Here is a 17,362-nt window from a genome sequence, read left to right as displayed (position 1 = left end):
AACTATGACATTGATGTTGTGGCTCTGTATACCTTTATTTTACTCAGAATTGATTTGCAAGCAGACACTGAGTTTTAATAAACTCCTTCTAAATAAATCAATCAATAAAAGTAAAATAACTGTGCAGAGCTGCTTTGTTTCTTGTTAGATGTTTCTTTGGCTCAGATCTGAAACTCCTTCTCAGGGCCCAATTCTTACCAGCCCCTCCCCACTACCTTTGCCCTCCTGTGCAGGAACAGGCCTGAATCTCAATGGGGACTATTCTCCCTGCTCCTTCCTAGCACTCAGTGGTGTCAAATACCTGAAAGGGGACAAAAGGGCTGGGGGGTAAGGTCCCAGTCATCCTCTCCGTTCATGTGGGCCAGTACAGCAAGGACCCTATGAGGTTGCTGCAGTGGATGTTCTGAAGGGCACTGCTGGCAACACCCATGAGGTGAGTGCCTGAAGAACTGCGTTATAGAATCAGACTGTCTCAATCTCTCCTGTCAGAGCTGTTCCATGCTGTATACATAAACTAAATATTTATTGGGCCAAAGAGAAAGAGGCTGACATGAACCTGGTTCTCAAAAATGTTTCACTGAAAACGTTTTGACCAGGTCTACTGCACTGGCTATGTTACTACACCAGCGGCTATGTGGAAGGATGGCTTTGAGTGGGTACACCAGCTCTGCACCACCCTGCAGTTCCCTGAGGGTGGGAAAAAGTATTGTGCCCTCTTTACAGCCCCTCTGTATTGCTGCACTGGAACAGAGAGGATGAGGATTTGGTCCTGTGTCTCGCAACATGTGTCTACACTGAAGTGATGGGGGTGTGATTGCAGCTGGCATAGACGTACCCAAGAGAGCTTTAATCTAGCTACATCAAGTACGAGAGTGGTGAAACTGTGGCAGCATGGGCTTCAGTGCAGTCTGTATAAGCCTGCCTGGACCCACCCAGGTGGCTAGCCCAGCATGAAGCCCAGGCAGCCATGGCTTCATTTCACCAATTCCTGAGCTCACTCGATTAAAGCTAGCTCTGGTATGTCTATACAAACCACACTCTATGACTGCAGTGTAGCCACACACTGCGGGGGGTGGGGGGAGTACACATGACTCCCCAAAGTGAAATTTAAGGTAGATAACAGTGCTGCTAGTGAATTCTTTTACAGTCTTGCTTGACAGAAAGACTCACACTGATTGAAAACGACAAGTATGTAAGTCTCCTCTTTTGAAATTCCCACACCATACACATTCTTGAGTTCTTTGTCTTTTTGTTGCCTGTCAGAGCTATTAAAGATTCAGCTATGTAATCCAGAGGTAAGAAAAAGATTTTTTTCATTCTGAGGTGTTGCTTCATGCTATTCTTACAAGCTTTGAAGTATGCAGTGTTGTTGTACCTGTGTCAGTCCCAGGATACTAGAGAAAAAACATGAGTGAGGTAATATATTTTATTGGATTAACTTCTGTTGGGGAGAGAGACAAGTTTTCAAGCCACACAGAGCTTTTTTTCAGGTCTGGGAAAGGTACTCAGAGTGTCACAGCTAAATACTAGATCAAACATAGCTTAGCATACATAGCACATATTCTAAGGAACTGTGGTCTTGACATCTTGTATTCATCTCAGGTTTCAGAGTAACAGCCGTGTTAGTCTGTATTTGCAAAAAGAAAAGGAGTACTTGTGGCACCTTAGAGACTAACCAATTTATTTGAGCATAAGCTTTCGTGAGCTACAGCTCACTTCATCGGATGCATACTGTGGAGACTGCAGAAGACATTATCTGTGACACTTGGAATACCTTGATGGAACAGATAATTTAGCATAGGTAGTTAGCACATGTATTTAGCTGTGACACTTTGAGTACCAAATAAATTGGTTAGTCTCTAAGGTGCCACAAGTACTCCTTTTCTTTTTGCGAATACAGACTAACATGGCTGCTACTCTGAAACTTTTCCCAAACCTGAGAAACACCTTTATGTGGCTTGAAAGCTTGCCTCTCTCGCCAACAGAAGTTGGCCCAATAAAGAAATATTACCTCACCCACCATGTCTCTCTAAGCTTTGAAGTGACAGTTTATACTACTTTTTTCATAGTAAATATTCTGAGCTCTGTCACATTGTATTAAAATGACTCATAAAATAAATTGCATTTTCTACTCACAGCTGTATGAAAAAAGGCACAGCTAATTAAAAGGACGGACCTATTTAATAGATCCATGTATACATGTTTATGACTTGGGGAAAGTAAATTTTCAAACTATCTATTTTAATGGCTTTAGTTAATTTAAATATCTAGATCATATTTACTGTAATAACACAATATAAATATTGAAAACAGTGTGAACCCCAATAACCTCAAACCAATATTATTATAATATTGTTACATTTCAATATAACAAAAATGTATTTTAATGAAGTTCAGTTTCCAGAAGTGTTCTTTCAAGTTATGGGCAATCTTTATTGATCTGGAAGAACACACAGACAAAGAAAACCACCATTGAAGTGAAGGTACTAGTCACATTAATCCTACTAAAATGAGTGAGGACTGTAAGATCACAGCCTTTCTGACTTTTTTTTTTTTTTAAGTAAAATCAGAGTAAATGTTACTAATGAAATAAAGTCCTGTATTGGCCAGGGCCTGATGACTTTTTAGGCCACTGTTTTTTTTCCATATGCACCATCATGCGATCAGCTGATGTACACTGTCATGCACTTCCTTTGATGTGCCTGCTTGGAGCGTGAAGAGCAGGTATCTTCAGAGGGACCCTGAACATCAAATTCCTCTATCTAGCTGTGTGAACTTCTGACCATCAAATTCAAGCAATTCAACAAAAGTGCCCTATTCGGATGTAACAATCGTATGCATAGGTGCTGACTCCGTGGGTGCTCCGGGGCTGGAGCACCCACGGGAAAAAAAATGGTGGGTGCTGAGCACCCACTGGCAGCCCCCCCACCAGAACCTCCCCCTTCCCCAACTGTATTCTGCCTGCCAGTAGGCCCCACCAATCAGCGCCTCCCCCTCCCTCCCAGCTCCTACTACGGATCAACTGTATCGCTGTGTCAGGAGGCACTGGAGGAGAGGGAGGAGGAGAAAGGGAGCAGTGTGCTTGGGGGAGGGGCAGAACTGGGTGGGGAAGGAGCATAAAGGGGCAGGGCTGGGGCCTTGGGGGAAGGGGTGGAGTGGGGGCGGGGCCTGCAGGGAGCCAGGGGGAGCACCCCCCCGGCAGATTAGAAACTTGGCGCCTATGATCTTATGTGATATACCATTTCATATGCAAAACATAGGTAAGTACTTCAAAACCAAATATTTAAGAAAGACCATCTATCAAGGGGAAACTCTTTAGTATTTATACTGCAGCTCAATACATCCATGTGTAACCCACAAACCTCCTGGGTCTGGTGTTCTGTCCCATCTACTTGCACCGAGACCACTTAGAGAGAGAGATTAATGAGTTTGCTCTACAGCCTTAGCTAACAGGCAGTTGGCTTTTAGCTCACGCAGTAAAGGCTCATGCACTAAGCTCCAGAGGTCTCAGGTTTGATCCCCCCCAACGAGCGGAGTCTGTTGGTCTTACACATCCACAGAGACTGGCACAAATGCTCTGGTGTCATCTGAATGTGGACTGAAATTGGTTGTGTGGGGATTCTTTGGTTCTTTCTAAAGATGACCCATCTACCTTTTTAAAAAGGGTTTGTTTTTCCAACAAGAATTATGAAAAACATAGTGCCCAAAGGTAAATTCAGTTAGGTAAAATACATTGTCTACATTTCAGAATTTCTTGGGGGTGGGGTGGGGGAGACCTACAATAAAGAAAAAAAAATTATATTTACAGTAGGCCTAGGATTCTAAATCAAATATGCTCTAAAACTCAATATGACAGCAAACTTACCACATTTTACAAAACATATTTAACGTTCTACACGGTATTGTTCGTCAAGTAATTTTATTGATTCAATGGCAGGACTAGCAAGTTTTACTTGTTTTAGAAGGTAAACACTCTCTTATTAAAGATGAGAAGTTACCTTCAGTAATTTTCCACCTGGAGATCATTTATTTAATTTTAGGCACAAAATGTGCTGTCAGAGCATTCAAAGTGTATTGTTAGCAGCAGCAGCTGCAGCATTCATTTCACAAAAGTAATCAAAATACTTCTGGTAAATGGACAACTTGCAACTGGTTTTGCAGTATTTAACATAGCCATGTGTTTAGAGCAGTGTTTTCAAAACTTGGGATGCCGCTTGTTCAGGGAAATCCCCTGGCAGGCCCAGCCGGTTTGTTTACCTGCCGTGTCCGCAGGTTTGGCCGATCGCGGCTCCCACTGGCCGCGGTTTGCCGCTCCAGGCCAATGGGGGCTGCAGGAAGGGAGGCCGGTACGTCCCTCGGCCCGCACCACTTCCCGCAGCCCCCACTGGCCTGCAGCGGTGAACCATGGCCAGTTGGAGCCGCGATCAGCCTAACCTGCAGACACGGCAGGTAAACAAACCGGCCCAGCCCGCCAGGGGCTTTCCCTGAACAAGTGGCATCCCAAGTTTGGGAAACACTGGTTTAGAACCATGTTTACATCCAGTGTGTTTGCTCAGTTCCTGCAGTGGCTTTAACTCACCTTTACATACCCTGCATTCCCAGAATAGATGGCGGCATGACTGGCCCTGAGTGTAAACTAGATCAGACTTGGATTAAGCTCTAGTATAAACAAGACACTGGTAGCCAATAGTTTTGGTGGATTTCAATATCTCGTCTAGATTTAGACTGAGCTGGGTTGGAGAATAGTAGTTAAATGCCAGAAGCTTCCAGCATCTTGTTTATAGTACATCTCCAAGGGTGGTGGGAATTTTAGAAGAAAATTTAGAGGATCCTTTTTATTTGCCTTCTGTTTTTATTTGTTTTTTGAGGTTGCAGAATTCACATTTTCAAGCTTTTCTCCACAATCATGGCAGCTAGAAACTTGTTACTTTTAAAGCTGAGATTCTGATGTATTCACATGACTCCAGGAGCTGGGTCCTTAACAAAAACACCACATACCATGAGACTTTTCTCCTCCCACCCTCTATCTGTTCTGTCCTATTTTGACTGTAAGCAGTTTGGGACACAGACCAGCTCTCACTAGGTGTTTGTACAACTACTAGTAAAAAGGGGTCCCAATCTCAGCTCGGCCTCCAGGAAAGACCATAATACAAATAATAAACATATTGTAAGTTAGACACAGACTACTGTATTGTATATACTCATTTCCTTCCCAAAAAGGAAATAATCTATTCTTTGAGTCCAAATCTTACCAAGCATTTGAATTTCATAACACTGCATTTAAGTCAACTATTCCATTAATATTATTATTTTATTTCTTAACAAAATGGAGAAAGTTCCTGATACTATTGCAAAAATACAGCCATTTGTAGCTTTGTTGTAACTGTCCAGAATCCTTTCTTAGCCCATTTATACAGAAGGGGAAGGAAAATTCTGTACTGGTAAACAAGAAAGAACCTGCTAGTATTAAATTTTATATGGTAGATTAACAACACTGGTACTAATGTATTAAACTTGCACTTGAGCCAACTAAATTAATCCATCTTTCTGTTCATATAAGGAACTAAGAGTCACAGGAGTTAATTAGCCCACACTCCACTACGCCTCAGCTCTGACCTACGTTGAGCACATTTACAAGAGGGAGAGAAGCCCACTCCCCTACTACTCGCAATTTCCACGTCCATTTGCTGAGACTGCAAACATAAGAGCTAATTATGGTACTGGTTGCTATAACTTGGACAATATTCCAAAAGGAGGTCAATTAAGACTCCTTCTGCATATATTAGGCCACTAAACAGCAGGGGATGCTAATGCCTTTTGATGACCTAGGGGTAAGCAGCACCATGTCTCATTATCAATCCCATTAGTTATCCAATCCTACAAACATCTTATTTTTTTGACTTCTTTGCAAAAACAGTGCTTGTGAAATGGTACATTTATTAGTAGAAATTGCTGTTTTCTTTGTGTACTGTAGCTAGTAAGAGTCTGACATATGTGAATTCCAGCCACTGCTCTCTTTCTTGTTTATTATCTATAAGTGTATCAAACAAACCCTGAATGAAATCCCTTCATAGTATCTGTTATCTGTCCAATAAATATTCACATTGAGCATTTTATTCCTGGATTGCCACCAGACTGCAGCATCTTGCCTCTCTAACCTACTTCATGGATTCTACTGAGAACAATTTGGCAGAAGAAACTGACAAACGCTATGGCCAGCATATTGATCTGTCCAGCATTTTTACATTCACTGATGTATTCATTTGTGTAGAGAAATGATGATTATTTCTTCTTGTCACAGAACTGAAGTGCTGCTCCCCAAACTGCCTTCATCGCCTCATTTGAGATGATTAAATTGCACCTTGAGCTGTGCACTATGAAAGAAGTAATAAAGAAGCAAAACAATACAAGCAACTTGACTACAAGGTCAAGATGTTACCTAGAGAGAAAAGTGGGCCTTTGTGTGGAAAACAAAGCAAAGCAAAAGTAGTAAGATCAGAAGGAAAAAAAGCATGAACACAGACAGTTAAAAGGATATAAAGCCATTTTGGATTAAATTCACCCACTCTCTGTAAATCTCAGCATAAGTGGACTGTGTAGGGTATAGAATATACCCCATAGGCTGAAATAGCAAATGCTGCCCCTTTGTCACCCCATGTGCTGGGATTTCTGGTTAGATTAGATTTATGTTAGCTCTGGCCTACTCTTAAATACACCCTTTGTGCTGGTTTATTTTAGATTGGTGTAATACGCTTTACTTGGGGCTACACCCTGAGATCACTCTGAAACTGAAGCTAGTGCTAGTGCTGAGAAGAATTTCATGCTGAAAGAACATTACACCTATCCTCTGGGAGGAATTCAAGGTGTTGGCGTTTGCCATTAAAGGACTAAATGGTTTGAGATCTGGTTACCTGAAATGATGCTTCTCTCTGCGCTATACTGTCACAGCTTCGTTATGTGAAGATGCTCAGTCTAGACAACCTCTTTGCTATAAGAAGCAGGATGTTGCTGGCGGGGCATTCCCCAGCTTTGCAACTCAGTCCCTTACTCCAGTTCACCAAAGTCTGGATTTATTAGTCTTCCAAGAGTGCTACAGATCCCATCTATTTTCCCAAGCATTAGAGGAAAAGATGTGTGGAGGGCTGAAGAGTTTGGGTTTATTTTATTATCCTTGTTATAGTTGCTGGTGATACTTACTGTCAAGTTCTTTTGGTTTTTGCACTATATAATTCTAACTTATGGGCTTCATACCCAGAGCCTGGGGTGGGCCCAGACAAAGCATTTTATAAAGATAAGTACATATTTATTTGAAGGTAGCATGGAGGCTAACTGACCTCCACACTGTAGAGGAATCTCTGCTCTATCTGCACCCTCTAGACTACACCCTCTAGACTATCATGGGACTCCCATAGTGTAGAAGAACTTCAGCAGGCCCTCTATGGGTGAATTGCACCTTTAGTAAACACATGCTTGAATGTAGAATAGGTTCTCCATAGTGATTTCATATGAAGATAGCAGATCATCCTTTTCCAGTCACCAAATGCAATAAGAAAATGGCTGCTAGCAGTTAAGTCAAAGAAGGGCAAATCAACAAAATCAAAATGCCAAAGAAGGAAATCATCATGGGCGAGAATCTTATCTCAGTTACATCACGGTAAGTCTCAAGTAACTCTATTGACTTCAGTGGAGTGATTCTCAACCTATGAGATCAGAATATAAACCAATGTGATTTTAGCTATTTTGGGCTTTTCTTTTTAACTTGCTCCCTAAGCAGATCAATATTGCAATGAATAAGAAGAGATTATGGGTAAATGAACTTGCATATTATAAATAATTATTTATCAAAGTGGTCAAACTCCACTGCCTGGCCATTGGACTCAGTGCAATACAAAACTGTCTTACCAACAGATACTGTTGTGTACACAACCTATAATATCTTTGACAACTAAGGGAAACTATAGCAACTCCAGGAAGGAGTTTAAGTTGTGGGGCCCTTTCTACTGCCCCTTCCCAGCATAATAACTAAATAAACAGGCAAAATTCTATGTTCTCTTTTCAGTTTTCACTCAGTCCTTATTTCAGGCAAATTTAAAATGGATTTAAGTGTTTTATTCATTGGGACAAATTCAGTAGATAGCACATTTATAGCATGTGTTTCCAAATGCTTTACCAACAGTAACTATCTATTCCTTCTTTTATGAATGATCTGAATATACCATACGAAGAATAGTTTCTTCTTCAACTCTAGAAATGTGAGGCCATGCTAATTACTAATTTAAGGCAGTTGTCTATCTGCGTATGTCTCCTTCACTACAATCCTAACTACTGGCCAATTATTCTAATTCTCCTATTGTATGCACAGAACACGCTTTCCGCTTCTCCCACACTCTATTCCACATGCAGGTCAGTTCCACATTGATTTGATATTTATTGGAAAGTGTCCTAATTAAGCAATCAGCTGAAAGGCACAGAAAGCTGGTGCGTGATTCTGAGCAGAGTTTTCACTCATGTTTTAGAAAATCCCTTGATGTCTGATACACAAATATGAAACTGATTAATCTGCAAGTCTGTGAGTTTTTGCAGATATTCCGGACTGGAGCAGCCTAGAGTTGATTTTTTCATGGTAGTGATTTTCTGGCAGGAATAGCTTACAATGCCAGCAAATGGGGAAACATGGTAACCATGAATATAGCAAACTGCAAACTTAGGCAGAGATTTTGTGGCTGCCATTCTCGATCTAGCAATCATGGACCCAAGCCTGCATTGCTTGCGCATCAACACATTTGTTGTAGCTAAAAGGAGTATGAATGCAATTGAAATGCAGAAACAGGCTCCAAGTGTGCAGTTTTTAAAGTTCTGACTGATTTTAAATGCCCATTAAGAGTTCCACAGTTCACAACTATGACAAAGAAGAGAAATATATTTTCAGTGTGTGAGGCAAATCCAAGACAATAACGATAAAATATGTTAAATGCATTAAAGGTCTGATGCCCTAACCATCAAAATCTTCCAATGTCATCAGGATCTCCGTGAAATCAAACTAATTTAAAGAAAATCTAAGGAGTTTCTCTTCCTTGTTACGTAAAAGAAACAGGATTGTACAAAGACAACCAAACATGAGAGCAGAGGGACATTTTGTATTGACATGGAATTTGACAGTGGTTACGCCCTAGAACTGAGAGTTGGTGCACTCCTTTGCTAGAGTAGTGGCCAACATGCTACACGGTAAGAAGAAACACTAGAAATGACAATGAAATTATGTTGCCTGGCTGTCCCAGTCTTGGTTTTGCTAAGGTACAGAAAATCCTCTTGTACACAAATCTGAACTAAACCTTCTTGCAGTCTGTTGCAGCTAGACAACAAAGCCAGCAAACATTGTGTTTGTCTGTTTGTTGGTCCTAATTGAAACACAGTGACTATAGCATGCTTTTTTATTTTTGTGTAAAATAGGACCAATTTTAAAATAAAAGTTAAAAAAGATTGTAAAACATTCTCTCTTTTGTTTTGTGCTTTTAAATCAAGCCTTTTTAATGCAAAACACAGTTTACTTGCAGCATTCAGCCAGAAATCAAAGCACATTGTTTCATTAAAATAGCCAGCTCTGTAGGGACTTGTGTGACAGAAGGAAGAAATGACAATGTAAACACGTACCTGACGCTTCTTGAGCTTTCACCTTCAGACCTGCAAAGTAACAAAAAGTAGTATTAAGAACACCACCACTTCAGCTCTTTGCATTCATAAAATAAACAGACCCTCATTTATGTTTTGCAAATGCCAGAAATACTTACTCATTTTTAATGCTTTCTCTCTTTAAGTTTCATTTTATATCTCCAGTGCTTTTATACTTTCACTACCAATTAGCAATTAAAAAAATTGGTTCTACTTAAAGTAACAAGAAATCATTTAGGAGAAATTAAAAAGAAGATAACAGTTAACAAGTCAATAATGAGGACACTTAAATGTTAGCTGTCACACTCTTGAACTTTCATAAAGACCTTTTGTAAATATGCACTATCACAGATTTATGTTCCACATTTGTAAAGTAAAAATGTCAGCCTCTGACATCCCATATTAGTAGCAGATTAGCTTTTACATTCTTTAGTCTTTTTTCAGTCTTCAGTATTAAAAGGTCATGGACAAATACATTTAGTAATCTAATCCCCAGACTTCTCAAATATTGCTCTGCTTCCCAAAGAGCTATGGACTGCAAATACAATCAACCTAAAATATGATTTTTTGAAAATGTATATATTTCTTAAATTGTGGGAAAGTGAAGGAAATATGCTCTTTTGCAGTTATTTAAAGGCTACCATCATATTTTCTCTTCCAAATGAAGAGTAATTTTATGAATCCACAATGATGCAAAACCTACTTTTCCCTCTCATGTTTGCTATTTTTAAATGTGGAGATTGAATAGGATATCATTCAAACTGACAAACTTCACTTCCCTGAAGAAAAATAGAACTGGATATAGTTTTAATATTTCATGAATGAGTGCAGAATCCAGAGCAGAATATATAAAATCATTTGTCTGATTCTGTCAAAAAGTGCATTTGGTCTTAGCACTACAGAAGACCTAAAATATTTGCCTCTGTATCCTTGTGAGGTAATGATGACAAACTTACATTTTGATTAATTAATCTGTAGTAGGGCTGTCAAGCGATTAAAAAAGTAATCACAATTAATCACACTGTTAAACAACAATAGAATACTATTTATTTAATTTTTGGATGTTTTCCACATTTTCAAATATATTGATTTCAATTATAATCACAGAATACGAAGTGTACAATACTCACTTTATATTTATTTTTATTACAAATATTTACACAGTAAAAAACAAAAGAAAGAGTATTTTTCAATTCAGCTAATACAAGTACTGTAGTGCAATCTCTTTATCGTGAAAGCTGAACTTACAAATGTAGAATTTTGTACAAAAAATAACTGCATTAAAAAATAAAACAATATAAAACTTTAGAGCCTACAAGTTCACTCAATCCTATTTCTTGTTCAGCCAATTGCTCAGACAAAAAAGTTTGTTTATATTTAAGGGAGATAATGCTGCCCGCTTTTTGTTCACAAAATAACCTGAAAGTGAGAACGGGCGTTCACATGGCACTGTTGTAGCTGATGTCGCAAGATATTTACATGCCAGGTGCACTAAATATTCATATGTCCCTTTATGCTTCAACAACCATTCCAGAGGACTTGCGTCCATGCTGATGATGGGTTCTACTCAATAACAATCCAAAGCAGTGCAGACTGACGCATGTTCATTTTTATCATCTAAGTCAAATACCACCAGCAGAAGGTTGATTTTCTTTTTTGGTGGTTCGGGTTCTGTTGGTTTTGCTCTTTTAAGACTTCTGAAAGCATGCTCCATACCTCGTCCCTCTCAGATTTTGGAAGGCCCTTCAGATTCTTAAACCTTGGGTTGAGAGCTGTAGCTATCTTTAGAAATCTCACATTGGTACCTTCTTTGAGTTTTGTCAGATCTGCAGCGAAAGTGTTCTTAAAATGAACAACGTGCTGGGTCATCTACTATAACATGAAATATATGGCAGAATGGGGGTAAAATAGAGCCGGAAACATACAATTCTCCCCCAGGGAAGGAGTTCAGTCACAAATTTAATTAACACATTATTTTTTTAACGAGCATCATCAACATGGAAGCATGTGCTCTGGAATGGTGGCCAAAACATGAAGGGGCATACAAATGTTTAGCATATCTGGCATGTAGATACCTTGCAATGCCGGCTACAAAAGTCCCATGCGAATGCCTGTTCTCACTTTCTGGTGACATTGTAAATAACAAGAGGACAGCATTATCTCCTGTAAATGTAAACAAACTTGTTTGTCTGAGCGATTGGCTGAATGAGAAGTAGTACTGAATGGACTTGTAGGCTCTAAAGATTTGCATTGTTTTGTTTTTGAGAGCGGTTATGTAACAAAAAAAATCTACATTTCTAAGTTGCACTTTCACGATAAAGAGATTGCACTACAGTACTTGCATGAGATGAATTGAAAGTTATTGTTTCTTTTGTTTTTTTACAGTGCAAATATTTGTAATCAAAATAATAATATAAAGTGAGCCAGTGTACAATTTGTATTCTGTGTTGTAACTGAAATCAATGTATTTGAAAATGTAGAAAACCATCCAAAAATATTCAATAAATTTCAACTGGTATTCTATTGTTTAACAGTGTGATTAAAACTGTGATTAATCATGATTAATTTTTTTAATCGTGATTCATTTTTTTTTTAGTTAATTGCATCAGTTAACTGCGATTAATCGACAGCCCTAATCTGTAGCAGATTTTTTTTTTCTGTAGCCAAAAGGGAGGAACAAAAACCATGTGCCACATCCTTTGTAAGAACCCAAATAAAATGCATGAAAGAAAACTATGACAGCTGTAACCAAACTCTACAGCTTAATTGTTTTGGAATCTTTATTTAGGCCTTTCAATTACCTATAGTAAGAGCTGTGCTGGGGATTGCACAAATGAACTATCATTGTGCCAACTTCCCATAAGCATATTAATGCAGTTCTGCACAAAAAGAGGATGTTAACTACAGAATACAGAATGAATTTTGGTTACTGCAAGTAAATCTAACAATGTCATCACCGAATTCTAGATCAAAGTCCCATGTGAAGTAGATATAACTATCATTGTGACTTTGTGCCCCATCTCAAAAAAGATGTATAGGAATTGGAAAAGGTTTGGAAAAGGGCAACAAAAATTATTAGGGGTATGGAACAGCTTCCATACGAGGAGAGATTAATAAGACTGGGACTTTTCAGCTTGGAAAAGAGACGGCTAAGGGGGATATGATAGAAGTCTATAAAATCATGCCTGCTGTGGAGAAAGTAAATAAGGAAGTGTTATTTATTCCTTCTCATAACACAAAAACTAGGGGTTGCCAAATTAAATTAATAGGCAGCAGGTTTAAACCAAACAAAAAAGTATTTTTTACACAACTCACAGTCAATCTGTGGAACTCCTTGCCAGAGGATGTTATGAAGGCCAAGACTATAACAGGGTTCAAAAAAGAACTAGATAAGTTCATGGAGGATAGGTCCATCAATGGCTATTAGCTACAATGGATAGTGATGGTGTCCCTAGACTCTGTTTGCCAGAAGCTGGGAATGGGCAACAGGGATCACTTGATGATTACCCTGTTCTGTTCATTCCCTCTGGGGCACCTGGCATTGGCCACTGTCAGAAGACAGGATGCTGGGCTAGATGGACCTTTGGTCAGATCCAGAATGGCCGTTCTTATGAGTAATGAATTATTGAGGAGTACATATTCTAATTATTACATGATTATAGGCAGAGTTGGTAGTAGAGCCTATAGTCCAGTTTATGTGACACATTCTATTATAAGACCCTGTTTTCAGTTGTTTATAAGTTTCACCAAACGTTAACTGTTCAAACTGAAATATTCCATGTTGGGTTTCTGCCTATGGTTAAATTGCTTTTGGAAAGTTTCAGCTAATATGGTTCAGTTGTTTCTGAATACAAAATTAGTCGAAATAACTGTTTTCCCCAAGTTAAAAAATTCTCACGACCATTTAGTTGAGAAGCTCTAGTGACTTCAAATGTTAGAACAAGGGCTTTAAATTTGGAAGGAGGATTGCTGTGCTGTCAGGGATATCCCTTGTGCCACCCCGGGGAAAATATGTCCAAATTTGGCCAAGTTATGAGGCTTTCAAATCTCAGTTGGCACACTTTCAGTAGAGACTTCTTAGACTTTGGCAGCTAAATTCTCTGAAGAGCTGCCCTGTGTATGCTTCAGGCTGGGGCTGCAGGAGAGGCAGAGGGAAAGGGGACAGAAGCCACGGTGTTCAGGGGGTGGAGAGCCACAAAAAGGCAGGAGGCAGAGCATTGGGGCGCAGGCACAGGGAGGAGGAGAGAGGGTGGGGTCAGAGTGGGGGCCCAGAGGCAGAAGGGGTCTGTAGCAAGTAGAGTACACGCCTCTCCAGAATCTGGAATTGAATCCAGGAGTCCTGCATTTCTACATTTCTCTGCTGTCAGCAAATAGTTGTGAAACCCACTTTTAAACAGTGCATCTCATCCTCATCTTGAGCCTGGTCCACAAAAGATAACAGCCTTCTACTGCTACTAGTTATGCCATTAGCTCAAGGATTAGAGGTCTGTGCTATTAATCAAAAGGTCAAAACTCTGATGATGATCCAGGTTTGGGAGTGGGAGGGGTAAGGAATGGGTTGTCAATATGGTTAAAAAAATCAGAATTTCTGGTTCAGTTTTCTTTTTTCTTTTTAAACACACTTGGGAAATTGCACCCCAAATTTTATGTTAAAGGAATGTTAAGGTTGCAAATTCAAGAACTGATGTTAGGAAATTCCAGACTTAAGGTTGTCTGTGCAACTTTCCAGGGAAGGATGTTGGTTATCAAAAACTAACAAACACAAAATATTTCATGCCTCCTGTAAGCATGTGACCTTTTGGATGAAAAGAGGAATGGACTGTATCTAAAACCTGGTTAGAAAAATACATAATCTCCAAGGAGAATACGAAACATTATCCTAAAGGTGAGGGAAAGCTTTGGCTAAGAAAAAGCCAAGAGATTTTTACCACATTAGGAAACAAGTAGCTTTCAAGATTCTGTAACTAAAGTTTAGCACCTTATTGTCAGGATCTTTTTGTAGATATTGTCAGGTGCTGAAGGTCTTTTTGCCTTCTGTTTTCTCTATTATAACTTCCAATAAATGTCACTTTGGCTTTATCTGAGCTGAACCAGATCTAGATGCTCTTTTTTGGGCAGGCAGTGGCTGAGACTTTAAAGAACAGTATTGCTGTCTTTTTACATAGTCTCTTGGCACAAAAGGGATTTGCCAGAAAATGCAAACTGGTCATTGAGAGGGCTGTGATTAGTGCTCTGAATACAGACCAAGAAGTGATCTCCAGATATTGAATAGCTGTAAAAAGAGCAAAGATAGCTGAGTGTATTGACAGGCAGCGTCACAAACTTTTCAATGCAAAATTACATAAATTAATGCTCTGGAGAATATTGCTGCCTTAAGCAAAGTAAGGAATGCTACTGCCAGAAATAAAAATGTAGTAAAATCCAAACCACGTAATATAATTAAACTATTCCAGGGAGATGTAAATAACACAAAAAAAATGTAAACGGGTACAGTTACCTTCCTGGAAAGTCTGGATAAAATTTCATTGCAATCATCTCCTTTTAAAGATTACTGAAAATATTTCTGGGTGTCCTCATTCTCCAATTAACAAGAGGATGCTATGCTTAGTGGTATCTTTCAGCACTAAAAGGTGGTAGTTTACTGTAGTATTTGGTGTCAGTCACAAGCATAACATCATCTCTTATAAAAGGCATTAGTGAAGAACAATCCTGACCTTTGTAAATGCCTGAGTTCTAAAGTGTCAGTGATATTATGTAGTCTTATTTACGGCATATAAAGTTAATCCTACTGTATACAAAGATAAATTATTTTTTTCACAGAAGGAACATGGAGGGTAGAACAACCCTACATATCTACAAATCAATGGCAGTCAGTTAAATGAATACTGAATTGACCCTTGCCATAGATCAGTTCACATTAATGAAGATGGCATCTGCTTAGCATACATTTATTTGTAACTGAAACATACATTAAATGTTTCAAGTACAAATGAAAACACATAGTGAAGACTTTAGAATGAGTGCACAAAGTAAATTCACTCCTGAAGGGTCTTCTGTATATACTTAAAAAGAGAATGGAAAGACTGATCCCTGCAAACTACCCCCCCCCCCAAGTGAGTGGCTACCAAAGCCATTTCTGTGCCAGGCCCATTTGAACCCCAAGATGTTAGCACTGCACTCAGTGCTATATGTGGAATGTCACTGAGACTTTTTTGATTGGACATAGGGCAACAATTTTCAAGATTATTGGAATCCTGTGTAGGCTTTTTGAGAATTGTCTTGTCTATCCAGAGAGTCAGAGACATGAGTAAGTGTACTGCACTGCAGGGGGCAGGTGTGAGGCTGCACACTATCATACCTCTCTCTGTCTTAAAGAAACCCATGGCTGACTGTGCTCAGTTCCAGTGCAATTAACCTGACACCTGTGATCCAGGTTGGAGAATCCAAATGCCTATAATTCCACTGTGCATTAGTGAGCTTGCAAAGCAGGCAGGTGGAGCTAAAAGACCTAGTTTGGAGAGAGAGGCTATATCCTAATGATATTTATCACCAGCAACGCGCACCTTAACATTTAACCCTAATCTGACAAATCCCTTTCACACATACCCAACATAACTCCTTAAAACATACAGACTCTCAGCTGACAAGATTTTTTTTAGGAAAAAAAAGAAATATTTTAGCATTTCAAAAGGTATCAGTACAAGCCTACATTTTCAAACACAACTAGTGTTTTTCAAAAGGCGGATGCTCCGCTGATCTGACAAGTAGCCCCCTTTGAGTGTCTCTGAGGGTGGACACCCAAAAATTGAGTCATCCTAAAATCACTGTTGAAAATGTAGACCACCCACTGTGCCTTCAAAGCCAGGCTTTCTTAGTTACCATGAGATGCTTACCATGAATGACATAATGAAACGTTCTCTCTCAATCTGTGTGTATATATATATATATCATGTGAAGCGTAGGTCTGTTCGCAGTTGTGGAAGGGCTTTGAAAGAATATGGCTGAGCTGGAAAAACTGGACCTGAAAGGTAACTGATAAGATAGAAGGAAGAAGAGGCCCCAGTTATGAGGGATAGTAAATAAGAAAGGATTGTGCATGTTGGACCAGTAATTAACTCAAACCGGCCAAAATCTGGTTTCAGCTAAGTTAGCATTAGGCAATAACACCACCTGTTTATTAAAGGGTATAAAAGGGTAAACTCTTGGAAGGGTTATTGCTAATACCTGCCTGACGAAGTTGGAGCCGACCAATATGGGTATGTCTACACTACGAAATTAGGTCAAATTTATAGAAGTCGTTTTTTTTTAAATCAGTTTTATATATTCGAGTGTGTGTGTCCCCACAGAAAATGCTCTAGTGCATTAAGTGCATTAACTCAGTGGAGTGCTTCCACAGTACCGAGGCAAGCGTCGACTTTCGGAGTTTTGCACTGTGGGGAGCTATCCCACAGTTCCCGCAGTCTCCGCTGCCCATTGGAATTCTGGGTTGAGATCCCAATGCCTGATGGGGCTAAAACATTGTCGCAGGTGGTTCTGGGTACATATCGTCAGGCCCCCGTTCCCTCCCGCCCTCCGTGAAAGCAGCAGCAGACAATCTTTTCACGCCTTTTTTCTTGAGTTACCTGTGCAGACGCCATACCACGGCAAGTATGGAACCTGCTCAGCTAACCGTCACCGTATGTCTCCTGGGTGC

General features: G+C 39.5%; 1 protein-coding gene across 1 annotated transcript in view; it reads right to left on the bottom strand.

Moving 5' to 3' along the window:
* IQSEC1 (IQ motif and Sec7 domain ArfGEF 1) overlaps positions 1–17,362 on the bottom strand; it is a 717,184-nt gene that overhangs the window by 509,632 nt on the left and 190,190 nt on the right. Inside the window, exon 2 of the mRNA XM_077821559.1 lies at positions 9,652–9,681. Coding sequence (XP_077677685.1) covers positions 9,652–9,681 — 30 coding nt within the window. The remainder of the gene's footprint in view (positions 1–9,651; positions 9,682–17,362) is intronic.

This window comes from Eretmochelys imbricata, chromosome 7 (genome assembly GCF_965152235.1).
Source record: "Eretmochelys imbricata isolate rEreImb1 chromosome 7, rEreImb1.hap1, whole genome shotgun sequence".
Taxonomy (NCBI): Eukaryota; Metazoa; Chordata; order Testudines; family Cheloniidae; genus Eretmochelys; species Eretmochelys imbricata.
The sequence above is the reverse complement of the archived record's forward strand: the minus strand, read 5'-3'. Positions and strand labels throughout refer to the sequence as shown.